At 64.5% G+C, this 10,851-nt stretch overlaps 1 protein-coding gene across 1 annotated transcript; it reads right to left on the reverse strand.

Moving 5' to 3' along the window:
- Window positions 1-1,287: 1,287 nt before the first annotated feature.
- Window positions 1,288-9,455, reverse strand: ALDOC (aldolase, fructose-bisphosphate C). The gene is made up of 9 exons (XM_048823680.2): window positions 9,301-9,455; window positions 6,268-6,401; window positions 5,411-5,622; window positions 4,975-5,029; window positions 4,573-4,733; window positions 3,907-3,990; window positions 3,339-3,513; window positions 2,567-2,766; window positions 1,288-2,100 (listed from the first exon to the last, which is right to left on the reverse strand). Exons 2-9 carry the CDS (start codon window positions 6,377-6,379, stop codon window positions 2,005-2,007), a joined length of 1,095 nt encoding a protein of 364 aa, XP_048679637.1. The 5' UTR covers window positions 6,380-6,401; window positions 9,301-9,455; the 3' UTR covers window positions 1,288-2,004.
- Between the last annotated feature and the right edge of the window lie 1,396 nt (window positions 9,456-10,851).

Consider the following 10,851-nt stretch of genomic DNA (forward strand, 5'->3'; position numbering starts at 1 on the left):
TGCCCCTCCCCCAACACTGCGCCCACACCCCGCCCTCCCCAGCCCTGGGTACTGTGCCCCTCCCCTGACATTGCACCCACACCCCGGCCTCCTCGGTACTGCGCCCCTCCCCCGTCACTGCACCCACACCCCACTCTCCCTGGCATTGGGCACTGTGCCCACACCCTGCCCTCCCCAGTACTGGGCACTGTGCCCCTCCCCCGGCACTGCACCCACACCCTCACTGCACCCCGTCCCCGGGCACTGCAGCTCTCTCTCCTCCTGGCCAGTGTCCCCTATCCCCCCGACCAGCATCGGGCACTGCACCCCTCCCCCAACACTCCTAATTAACTCAGAATCCAGCACCAGTGCCTTAGTGACTGAACCCTGAGCAGAGCCTGGGGCTGGCCCCACTCTTCTCTCGCTAACTGCCACTCAGACCTTGTAGGAAGGAGGCATTTGACCTTTCTGCCTCCATTTCCCCAGCTGTAAATCACAGCTACCACAGCTGCAGGCTGGCGAAATTGGCAAGAGCCCTGTGACACCAGAGGATTAACACTAGTTCCCTTGGTGGTAGAATGGCAGAGATCAGGAAGATCCAGCCCCTTAAGGAGCAGCCAGGTCAAGAGGTGCGGATGGCTGGCCAAGGAAAGCACCAAGAGAACTCAAGAAGAGTGGACTGGAGCACATTACAGCTCTACCACTAAGGACAGGCAGACCTTGCAGTAGGAATGGGGATGGAGCACGTGCCACCGAAACAGCTTAAGGGGAATCTCAGCTGCACCAGAAAAAGCTGAACACCCCAGTCCTGTTTTACTACAGTTCCGGAGTAGGCCCCACTCCACCCCTACAGGAGGGCAGCAGCTTCCTTCCTTGCACAGGGACGGAAGAGTTCTACTGAACTGAGCATGCAGCAAGAGACTGGTAGAGCTAGCCCTGGGCAATTGATGGAGGAGCTTCACCCACCACTGAAGCAGCGCCACCTCTGGGGTGGAACTTGGCAGCTGTTTTAGCAGCACAAGACAGTTCAGCAGAGGAAGGGAGGAAAGCACCAGTGTCCAGCTGAAGCCGTAGGGGGATGTGGAGAGGAAGTTTGTAATGGACAACAGAGACCCGGAGCTTTGGGAGAGGAAGGGCGGGATTTGGAAGAAGTCTCCATGTGGGTTTGTTGCTCCAGAGTGCGTGGCTGGAAGCAGCTACTTTGACTTCTTCACCCCAACTCAGAATACCCATGTTGAACAGACCGCCGCCCCCTGGAGAGAAAGCAGCTAGCCCCCATCCCCACCACCAGATGGAAGTAGCAGTCGCTTGTCACTTTCTCTAGGATTTATTTGTTAGTCTATTCGGTACATCAGGTGCATATGGAGAACACAACACACAGCAGGAACTGGCTCCCCTACCATCGGCTGCTCCCGCCTGACTCGGCCAGACACAGCGGTGGTGGCACTATGGGGGGGAGCACACAATCAGAACTGCAAAGCTACAGCCGCACACCAAAGTGCAGTCTAATGCAGCGTGGGTCCCACGCGGCCAGGGTGCGTGGAGCACCAACAAAACGGAACGTTTCCTGCGCACAAGCACCCCTCGGGAACGGGGCCTTCTGCCACAGAGCCAGGCCTGGGCCCAAGGGACATCGCCCCTCCCCACCCCTGCCAGCCTAGCTCCCCTCCCACCTCCAAACAATACCCTTTAAGGAGAACAGGAGAATTAAAGGGGAAGGGACGGGGTCTGCAGCCTGCCTGCACTGTCTGGCCAGTCCCTCACAGGAGGCTCTGTCAGGGCACCTCCCCCTCCTCTTTCACAGGCACAAAGTCGGTAGCAGTTGAAAGAAAACACAAGACTGGGGCAGTACGTCCAGGTGGGGCTCGCTCCTCCTCTCCCCCGCCCTGGAGGCGGCTACTTGGCTCCTGTCGGCGGCTACAGTACAAAGCTGGGGGTGACTTGTGGCTGATATGGAACGTAGCAGAGTGGGGACTGGTTGGTCAGTGGGGCTGGAACGCCCGGCCGGGGCTCCAAGCCAGGGGCTCAGTAGGCATGGTTAGCCACGTAGAGGGACTGCCCGGCAGCACCGGAGTCATCTCCGCTGCCCTCGTACTTGCCAAGAGCGGCCAGACTGTTCACCTAAGACACAGGGAGAAACCAGTTAGCATCCTCGTCACTGGCTGTGCCCCCAGCCGTGGCCGTGGCACGACAGGAGACATACCAAGTGCCACACTGGGGAAGAGAGGAATGTCCCCCACCCACCCCACCATTCCCGTTTTCACTGCTCCCTTCACCACGTGTGCCAGACGCCATTTCTAGCCTGGACGTGGAGATTCCAGACACACAATACACACGCACTCCCTCCTGGCGTCTCCCGGCAGCCCTGCCGTGACGCACTGGGCTCATCCCAACACTTTGCTGGACACAGGGGCTTGAATGGACAATTACAGGAAGCTTTAGATTGCAAGTGGCCAAACAGATCTTTCACCACGACACCCTCAGGCTGCGGGCAGGGCACCTCCTGGTCCTTGCTGCCCAGGAGTTTCCAGGGCAGGGAACCAGGGAAAGGACCCTTCGCAGCGCACCCCGACCTCCGGCTCAGTACCTCGGCACGCTTCATAAACGCCTCAGTGGCAGAGCTCTCATTCTCCCTCTGGCCACGCCAGGCGTTGAGCGCCGAGGCCTGCAGGGCACGTCCGTAGGAGAAGGTCAGAGCCCAGGGCCTGGCCAGGGGGCAGTTGTTGATGGCGTTCAGATTAATGGAAGCTTCCTCCTCACTCTGCCCCCCAGAAAGGAAGGTGACACCTGAAAACAAGGCCAGGACATTGAGGGAGGGCTTGAATCCTGGGCTCAAACCCAGATACGTGGACACCCAGGGCCTTCCACACCCACCTCCTGCACAGCCCCGAACCTCCACTACAGAACAGACTCCGCAGCACCCACAAGCTGAGAGAGCCGGGCTCTGCCTGGCCCGGGTAGCAGCGAGCTCCCCTCTCCCAGGCCTGGCCTACACTTACAAATCAAATCGAGCTAGCTCCGTCGCCCAGAGCACCAAGGATGCCTCGGTCGCCAGAGTAACTGCCTCGAGGGGGCCATTTACCACAGCAACAGACACCGCTTCTGTCCACGCAGGACACGTGTCCACACAGTGCTACCAGGGTGCAGCGGTGCTGTGCAGCGTGGACAGCCTCACACACCCTGCTCTGCCGGCGGACGAGGCAAGTGTGGCTGTCCCAGCCGTGGCCGGGATGCAGGGAGCATCAGCCTCTCCCCTAAGCTCAGCACTGTTCCCTTCCAGGGCCGGGAACCTCGGGACCAAGCCACTCCACCATCTGGGAATGGGGAGCTCAAAGGCAGCTGCTCTGTGCCCTGGCTACCTGGGACGGCGGGAGGCACGGTCCGGCGCAGCGCGGTCACCGTGGCCATGGCGATCTCCTCGGCGCTGTACTTGGTTGGGCAGGCGTGCCCTGGGGTCACCATGTTGGGTTTCAGTAGCGTGCCCTCCAGGTAGACGTGATGGTCACTCAGGGCCTTGTACACAGCCGCGAGCACCTGAAAGCAAGGCAGCAAGTGCCTAGGTCCCACGTCTGCTCTGCACCCTGGGAACCCAGGTTCTAGGGTCTCCCACGAGCCCAAACCGTGGCCCGAGCCCTGCTCAGAGCCCAAGAAGCTGCTGGGGATGTCCCACGTGCCCCAGTGCCAGGTGCAGGGCAGGGCCTGGAGTGCTGTGGTGACGTCCCAGCATGGCGCCTTCTGCCCACCAGGGTGGCAGTTAAGACTGCAGAGCCCTCTGAGTGCAGGCGACCTGCATGGGGGATAACGGGGCACGCAGAACAGCGGCTGGGGTGGGTACATTTCTCTAGGCAGCTCCACTGACACATCGTCCCCTGGTCTCACTGTGCACCATGCCCCCCAACGCCCTGGCACTGCTGGGGCAGGGCTCACCTTCTCGGTCACATACTGGCAGCGCTTCAGGTCATGGTCTCCGTCGGGCAGGATCTCCGGCTCCACAATGGGCACGATGCCGTTCTGCAATGGGGAAGATGTTACGGGTAGCACCGTGTGGCGGAGCAGGAGGGAACATGCCAGACAGGTCTCCTCACCCAAGGGTGCTCTGCAGGGGACGATGGGGCGGGCAGGTTTGCCCTGCAGGGCAAAGGCCTCGCCAAGCTTTCACCCCCTGGCACCAGTGCACACACGTTCCCTGGTCAGAGAGGGGCCCCACAGCTGGGTCTAGCAGAGCCATGGAGCGTTTAACGCAACTGGGCCCTGGGATCCGTGTGAAAGGTGCCATCCAAAACCTCCCCCAGCTGGCGACGGGGACACCTCACTGCCCTAGGGACTGAGCGCCCGGCCTGCCAGCCAGAGGCCTCCTGGCCCCCCCGAGCGAGCCCCTGCACCACCGGGGCTGCTCAGTGCTGGGGCCGGGGAGGGGGAGAAGACCCCGCAGGGCTCAGGTACCACGGACCGGATGGGGCCAGCATTGCGCCCATCCCCCTGTGACCCGAGTGGAAGCTCTCTGGGGCAGGGCCCTGCACAGCACAAGGCGCACAGTCAGAGCGACGCTGGGCCCCACAGCCCCAGTCTGGAGCCCCACCGCGCTGCCCTCACCTGCTGGCAGATGCTGGCGTAGCGGGCCAGGACGTTGGCGTTCTCCAGGATGGCGAGGGCCGAGGGGGTGTTCTCACTGATCTTCAGCACGCAGCGCCACTTGGCAAAGTCCGCGCCGTCCTTCTTGTACTGGGCACAGCGCTCAGACAGCCCGTCCAGTCCTGCCCCGACACACAGCTACCCTCAGCCAGGCTCAGCTGAGGCCTCTGGACCCCACCCTGCCCTCTGGTGCCAACCACTCCCCGGGCAAGTGGGAATCCCCATGCTGAGGGCACGTGGCAGCTGCCCCAGCTCCACCCATCAAGACGGGGAATCGCCACCGTTTTCAGACAGGTCTGAGGGGTTTGTTCAGCATTACAGATCTCAGCTCCCCCAGCCCACGCACCGAGCAGCGTCTCATACCTTGGGTCGTGGTTTCTCCATCTGTCCCAGCCAGAGGCACAACGCCCTTGTCCACCTGCAAAGGGAACGGCGGGGCACAGGTGAGGCCAGACCGCAGCGCCCCGGTAGCCCCTCCCCGGGACTGGCTGGAAACCCAGACACACACCCGCCACAGGGAACTCAGGGCATGCCCAGGAACAGGACAGGGGCCTCGGTGTCTGGGAAAGCAGCCCCGGCCTGAGCTGAGTGAAGCCATGGCAATGAGAGCAGAGCCTCTGAGCTGTCAGGGTGAGCAGCTAGTGCGCCTCCCCGCTGAGTCCAGACACCCCGAGGGCAGCAACGTCCCGGGGCAGCCAAGCGCACGGGGCCTGCCACACCCCGGCATCGGCCACCAGAGGGTGCAAGTGCCCCACACCACCCCAAGCAGAACCGCTCACAGTAGCCCCCAGCCACACACCTTGATGCCCACCACGATGCCCTTGTCTTTGATCATCCTGACGAAGGGGGTGCCGTCGTCCCCCTGCTGATACATGGTCTCGTGGAAGAAGATGACACCTCCGATGCACTTCTTCACCCGGTTGTCGGCACTGAACAAGATCTGGCGGTAGAGCCGGCGGTTCTCCTCTGTGTTCTCCACCCCAATCTGGTTCAGACGCTTGGCCATGCTTCCTGGAGGGACAGAGGGGGGCACGGATGACGCATGGGATGCGTTTCCCTGGGGGAAAGAGGAGCCCAGGGGAATGCTGCATTTGCCACTGAGCACTGGGTCTCAGCACCAGCCACCACCCACACCCGATGCCCGGGGAGCGAGTGGCATGTGCGGGCAGCAGCTGCCTGGGACACCAACTTTCTGGCTGCAGCTCTGCGAATACCCATGAAGGAGCAGCAGGCGCAAAGGCTGTTGTGGTTCTGAAGGGAACGTCACCATCTGAGGAGAGGAGATAAACAGCCCCCCAGTGATCCCTGGACCACCACAGTCCAGGACCCCTTGGCGTGACCCTTGGACTCTGGGATCACGAACGTCTTTGGGGCCAGAGGTTGCAGCAGGAGTTGTACAGAGGGAGCCTCTAAAGAGAGCGCAGCATGGCACACCGGGTTTTCTTCCTGTCAGCTCCTGAGCCAGCTGTGCTCAAGCCTGGGATGTCAGCCATGGAGCCGCCAGCTCAGCACCATTTCTAGAACCTCAACGCCCCCCGTCACTGATGTGCCAGGCCAAACCCCAAGCTGGATGCCGAGACCAGCATGGGGGGCTGCAGGGAGGGAGCAGGAGCCCAAAGGGGTCATTCTCCCCAGCAAGGAGTTATTCAGACCAACCTACGGACTCATCCGCTGCCAGGATCCCCTTGCCTGGGGCCACGATTTGCAGTGCGATGTCAGACAGCTCCTTCTTCTGCTCAGCTGAGAGCGCGGGATACTGGTGCGTCATCGTTACGGATAGCTGGAGTCTCCTGAACCGGGGGTGGGGTGAGCAAGGAGTTAGCCCATCCCCTGCTCTGGGGAGCAGGGACAGATGGAAGTCTTCACCTCTGCCACGAAGGCAGAGTCCTGGTCCCCGTTCCCGCCCCCGCAGCACTGAGAGCACTCAGCGGCCTTCCCCACTGGTCAGCGTGCACCATGACCCCCTTCAGGTCTGTAAGACACCCACTTGCCCACCAGGAGGCACTGCGGCAGCTCACCGACTCCAGTCCCAGGCTCTGCATGCAGGAGTGTTGGCTGGGGGTTATGTTTGTGCCAGTCCCAGGCTTCCCGGAGCAGGAGTGGACAGAGTGCTGGCTGGGGAGCACCTGCCCCCTCCATCGCAAACACCGCAGGAGGCTCCCGCCCAGACCCAGCAGTGTTGCTGCTTCCAAAACTCCAAGGTCATTTGCTAAACCTGGTGCCCCCCCAACGCAGGGGCACCGAGTCTGCAGTGACCCCTCGGCTGCCCTCTCCCTGCACCGATGGGGGAATTGAGCCCATCCAGGCTCCCGAAACCAGCTGAGACCCCCCCAGCCCGGCATCCTTGGGAGCGGGGGGGACGACCAATCCCACCCTCTCCCTCCGTGGCTGTGGTACAGCTGGGTCAACACGCCAAACACAGGGAAGCAGCCCATTGCCACCCTGCCTGGGTCAGCAGCCATCTGGCCAGAGGCTTCTCTCCGATTGTCCCGGAGACAAAGGGCTGAACCCACCCACCTGACTGTCCTAACCCGTATGGGGCCGGTTATGTAACGGGTAGTGCTGCCACCCCAGGCACGGGCCCAGCCTCGTGTAGCACGGCCCAGCCTGCTCCTCCCCTCCCCCCCCCCCCCCCGCCATCTCAGGGCTCTGCTGCGCACGCGGAGAGCCAGGATTAGATACTGGGTCCATTGTGCTCCTGGCACGAGCCTCCCCCACGCAGGGGAGATGCCCCCCCCTCCGCACAGCGTGGGGCCTTCTCTAGTCGCATCCCCAGGTGGGGGCAAAAATCAGACCAGACCTGGGAAACCCCCAGCCCAGCCGGACAAGGTGGGCTATCAGCTCTCGCACCACCCCTTGCACTCCAGGCCAGGGGCAGCGTACCAGCCCCCTTCTACTGTGGGAAGCTGGCCGGGGAGACTCACACTCACAAAGCAAGACTGAGGCAGAGCCAGGAACAGGAGCCCCGATTCACAGTCCTGAGCTCCAACCCCGGGGAGAAGGGAGCCTAACAGCATGAGAGTCCGTTTCAAGCTCCCTGTAACCCCCACGGAGGCCCGGTCACGGGGCTACAGGGGCCCCCAGTGCATGCAGCCGACTTCCCATGCAACCCACAGAAATGCTGCTCCAGCAGGGAGCAGCCGTGGAAGCCCATGTGCAAGGTTCCTATGGGCTGCAAGTGGGGCCTGGCTGGTCAGGACAAGCCTGCAATGCACCATAAGCCAGTTGAGGCCGGTTACAAGCCTGTCTGCTCCAGCACAGCGCCCAGGCAGCCCGATGAGCTCAGATGCTCATCACGCAGCCAAGACCCAGCCAGGCTTGTCAGCTGGGTGCTGGGGTGACCACTCTGCAGCCAGCTGGGGCCAAGCCCCCTGCTCCCAGAGCCAGACGGACCCCTCCAGAGAGGGGCATGAGCCAGGGTCCCCAGCCTGTCTGCTGAGCCTGGCACCAAGGTTTGCCATGGGGACAGCAAGCACAGAACTCGGCTGCTCGGGACCACGGACCCTAGGGTCTTCTGGGCATCTGGGGGCACTCAGCTGGTGTCAGCAGATGGCCTCTGGGCAAAGGCCCCCCCAGCAACTGCCCCCACCAGCCTCCCCCCCGCACCATCGACCCCCCAGCATCCCCCTGCACCCAGCCCCCCCAGCATCCCCCCCGCACCGCTCCCCCACACCACTGGCCCCCCAGCATCCCCCCTGCACCGCCCCCTCAAGCCACCGACCCCCCAGCATCCTCCCCCGCACCACCGGCCCCCGAGCATCCATCCCGCACTCCCAGCCCCCCAGCATCCCCCCCGCACCGCCCTGAGCCACCGACCTCCCAGCATCCAGCAACCCTTCCGCCCCACCCCCAGCATCCCCCCGCATCCCCCCCGCACCGCTCCCCCGCACCATTGGCCCCCCAGCATCCCTCTGCACCTCCCCCCCAAGCCACCGCCCCCCCCAGCAACCAGCAACCCTTCCGCTCCCCCCAGCAGCCCCCCGCAGCAGCCCCCCCAGCAACCCTTCCGCTCCCCCCCCAGCAGCCCCCCGCACCGGCCTCCCCAAGCCACCGGCCCCCCGGCATCCCCCCGCACCGCCCCCCCAAGCAACCAGCCCCCCCAAGCATACCCCCCGCACCGCCCCCCCGCATCACCGGCCCCCCAACATCCTCCTCCCCAAGCCACCGGCCCCCCAGCATCCCCCCACACCGGCCTCCCCAAGCCACCGGCCCCCCAGCATCCCCCCGCACCGGCCTCCCCAAGCAACCAGCCCCCCCAGAATCCCTCCCCACCGCCCCCCCCGCATCACCGGCCCCCCAACATCCTCCCCCGCACCCCCCCCCCAGCAACCAGCAACCCTTCCGCTCCCCCCAGCATTCCCCCGCACCGGCCTCCCCAAGCCACCAGCCCCCCCAGCAACCAGCCCCCCCAGCATACCCCCCCAAGCAACCAGCCCCCCCAGCATACCCCCCGCACCGCCCCCCCGCACCACCGGCCCCCCAACATCCTCCCCCGCACCACCGGCCCCCCAGCATCCCCCCAAGCCACCTCCGGCCCCGAGAGCCACCGGCCCCCTCAGCATCCTGCCCCGCCAGAGCCGGGGGCGGCGACCTTGTTTCGCCCTTCGGCGCGCCCCGCTCCCCGGCCAGGAGCCCCTCGAGCCGCCCCAGCTCCGGCCCGGCGCGGGCAGCGTCCCGGGCCGCCCTTACCGGCTGGCTGGGCTGGGCTGGGCTCGGCTCCCGGCGCGGCGGCTCTGCGGGCTGCGCGGCTCGGGCGCCGGTAAATGAGGCTGGAGCAAGTGCCGCAGAGCGACGTGACTCCGGCGGGCGGGGCCCGGTGACTCAGCCCCGCCCGCGGCGCCGGGGGGCCCGCGGGGGCGGTTGCGAGGCGGGGGAGGGGGGCAGTTCCTAAGGGGGGGCAGGGGGCAGTTCCCAGGGGGGCTATGGGACCAGAGGGCAGTTCCCAAGGGGGGAGCAGGGGGCAGTTCCCAGGGGGGCTATGGGACCACAGGGCAGTTCCCAAGGGGGGAGCAGGGGGCTATTCCCAAGGGGGGGGGCAGGGGGCAGTTCCCAGGGGAGCTATGGGACCACAAGGCAGTTCCCAAGGGGGGAGCAGGGGGCTATTCCCAAAAGGGAGGCAGGGGGCAGTTCCCAGGGGGACTTTGGGACCACAGGACAGTTCCCAAGGGGCAGGCCATGGGGCAGTTCCCAAGGGGGGAGCAGGGGGCAGTTCCCAGGGGGGCTATGGGACTACAGGGCAGTTCCCAAGGGGGGGGCAGGGGGCTCTCTCCAGCACTCCCTGCCCTGGTACCTGTGCCATGGCTGGGGGCGCAGGGCCTTAGGCTGGAGAACGCTTGTGGGCTCCAGCACCCGACCCAAGCCGAAGCACCTGACCCAGTACGTGACAAGCAGGGAGGGAGCATGGGGCCTGGCTGCCAGGGCACCCCCACAGAACCCCCGGGTGGGGGGGGGGGGGCTGATGCCCTCGAACTCCAAGGGCCCTGGCACTTGCATGGACGCCTACCCCCATGCTGCTCTTACGCCTAAGGCAGGGAGGCCAGGCAACCACCCTGTCCTCTCGCTGTCCAGGCCCCCCCTGGACCCCTCGCAGTACCTGACCCTGCCTTTCCCCCTTCCAGGAACCACTGCCAAGTCCTCTCCATTCAGTCTCCCATTGTCTGGCCCTGAATGGCTCCTCTTAGCAAAGGGGAAGTTTAGAGCCGTAGGCCTTGCCCGGCACACACAGCCCAGCTCTTCCCCATGGAGATTCACAGCTTCTCTCTGCTGCTGGAGGCCTGAGCCAGGAGCCAGCCATTGGCCAGTCAGGCGTCTCCTCATGTCACCCCACGTGACATGGGGCCTCCATCTTCCTCTAGAGCTGCAGCCCAGTCCCCTACAGCAGCTCCCAGGCTCGAAGATGAAAATGGGTCTCTCTACTTGCTGTCCTAGGTAGGGCAGAAGCGGCTCTGTGGGGCCCATGGTAGCATGCGGCAGGGAGGTGGTTCGAGGGAGAGGAGCACAATGCTGAGAGAGGGAGTGGAGGGACAGGCCCCCATGCTGTCCTTAAGGCCACTCAGCCTTCACAGGGAGTGAAATCGCAGCTCCCTGCTGTCCCTCGAAGCAGCAGAAGAGGGATAAGGACCAGGCCATCTGCTCTGTACCCTGCACTGCAGGGCAAACATACCCAGCTGGGTTAATTTTCCAGGACCGGGGGCTGAGTAGCAACATAGGTGGTATCTGCTCGCAGCAGGTCCTAGAGGC

The sequence above is a fragment of the Caretta caretta genome, chromosome 17, assembly GCF_965140235.1.
Source record: "Caretta caretta isolate rCarCar2 chromosome 17, rCarCar1.hap1, whole genome shotgun sequence".
Classification (NCBI taxonomy): Eukaryota; Metazoa; Chordata; order Testudines; family Cheloniidae; genus Caretta; species Caretta caretta.

What these genes read in the sequence shown, in the direction of transcription:
- ALDOC (XM_048823680.2), bottom strand. Translation starts at nt 6,379, where the DNA reads ATGACGCACCAGTATCCCGCGCTCTCAGCTGAGCAGAAGAAGGAGCTG. An exon ending in GGCAGCGGATGAGTCCGTAG is followed by an intron (nt 5,623 to 6,267) that starts GTTGGTCTGAAT and finishes CTGTCCCTCCAG; the next exon opens with GAAGCATGGCCAAGCGTCTG. An exon ending in CGTGCCTCCCGCCGTCCCAG is followed by an intron (nt 2,767 to 3,338) that starts GTAGCCAGGGCA and finishes CCTTGTTTTCAG; the next exon opens with GTGTCACCTTCCTTTCTGGG.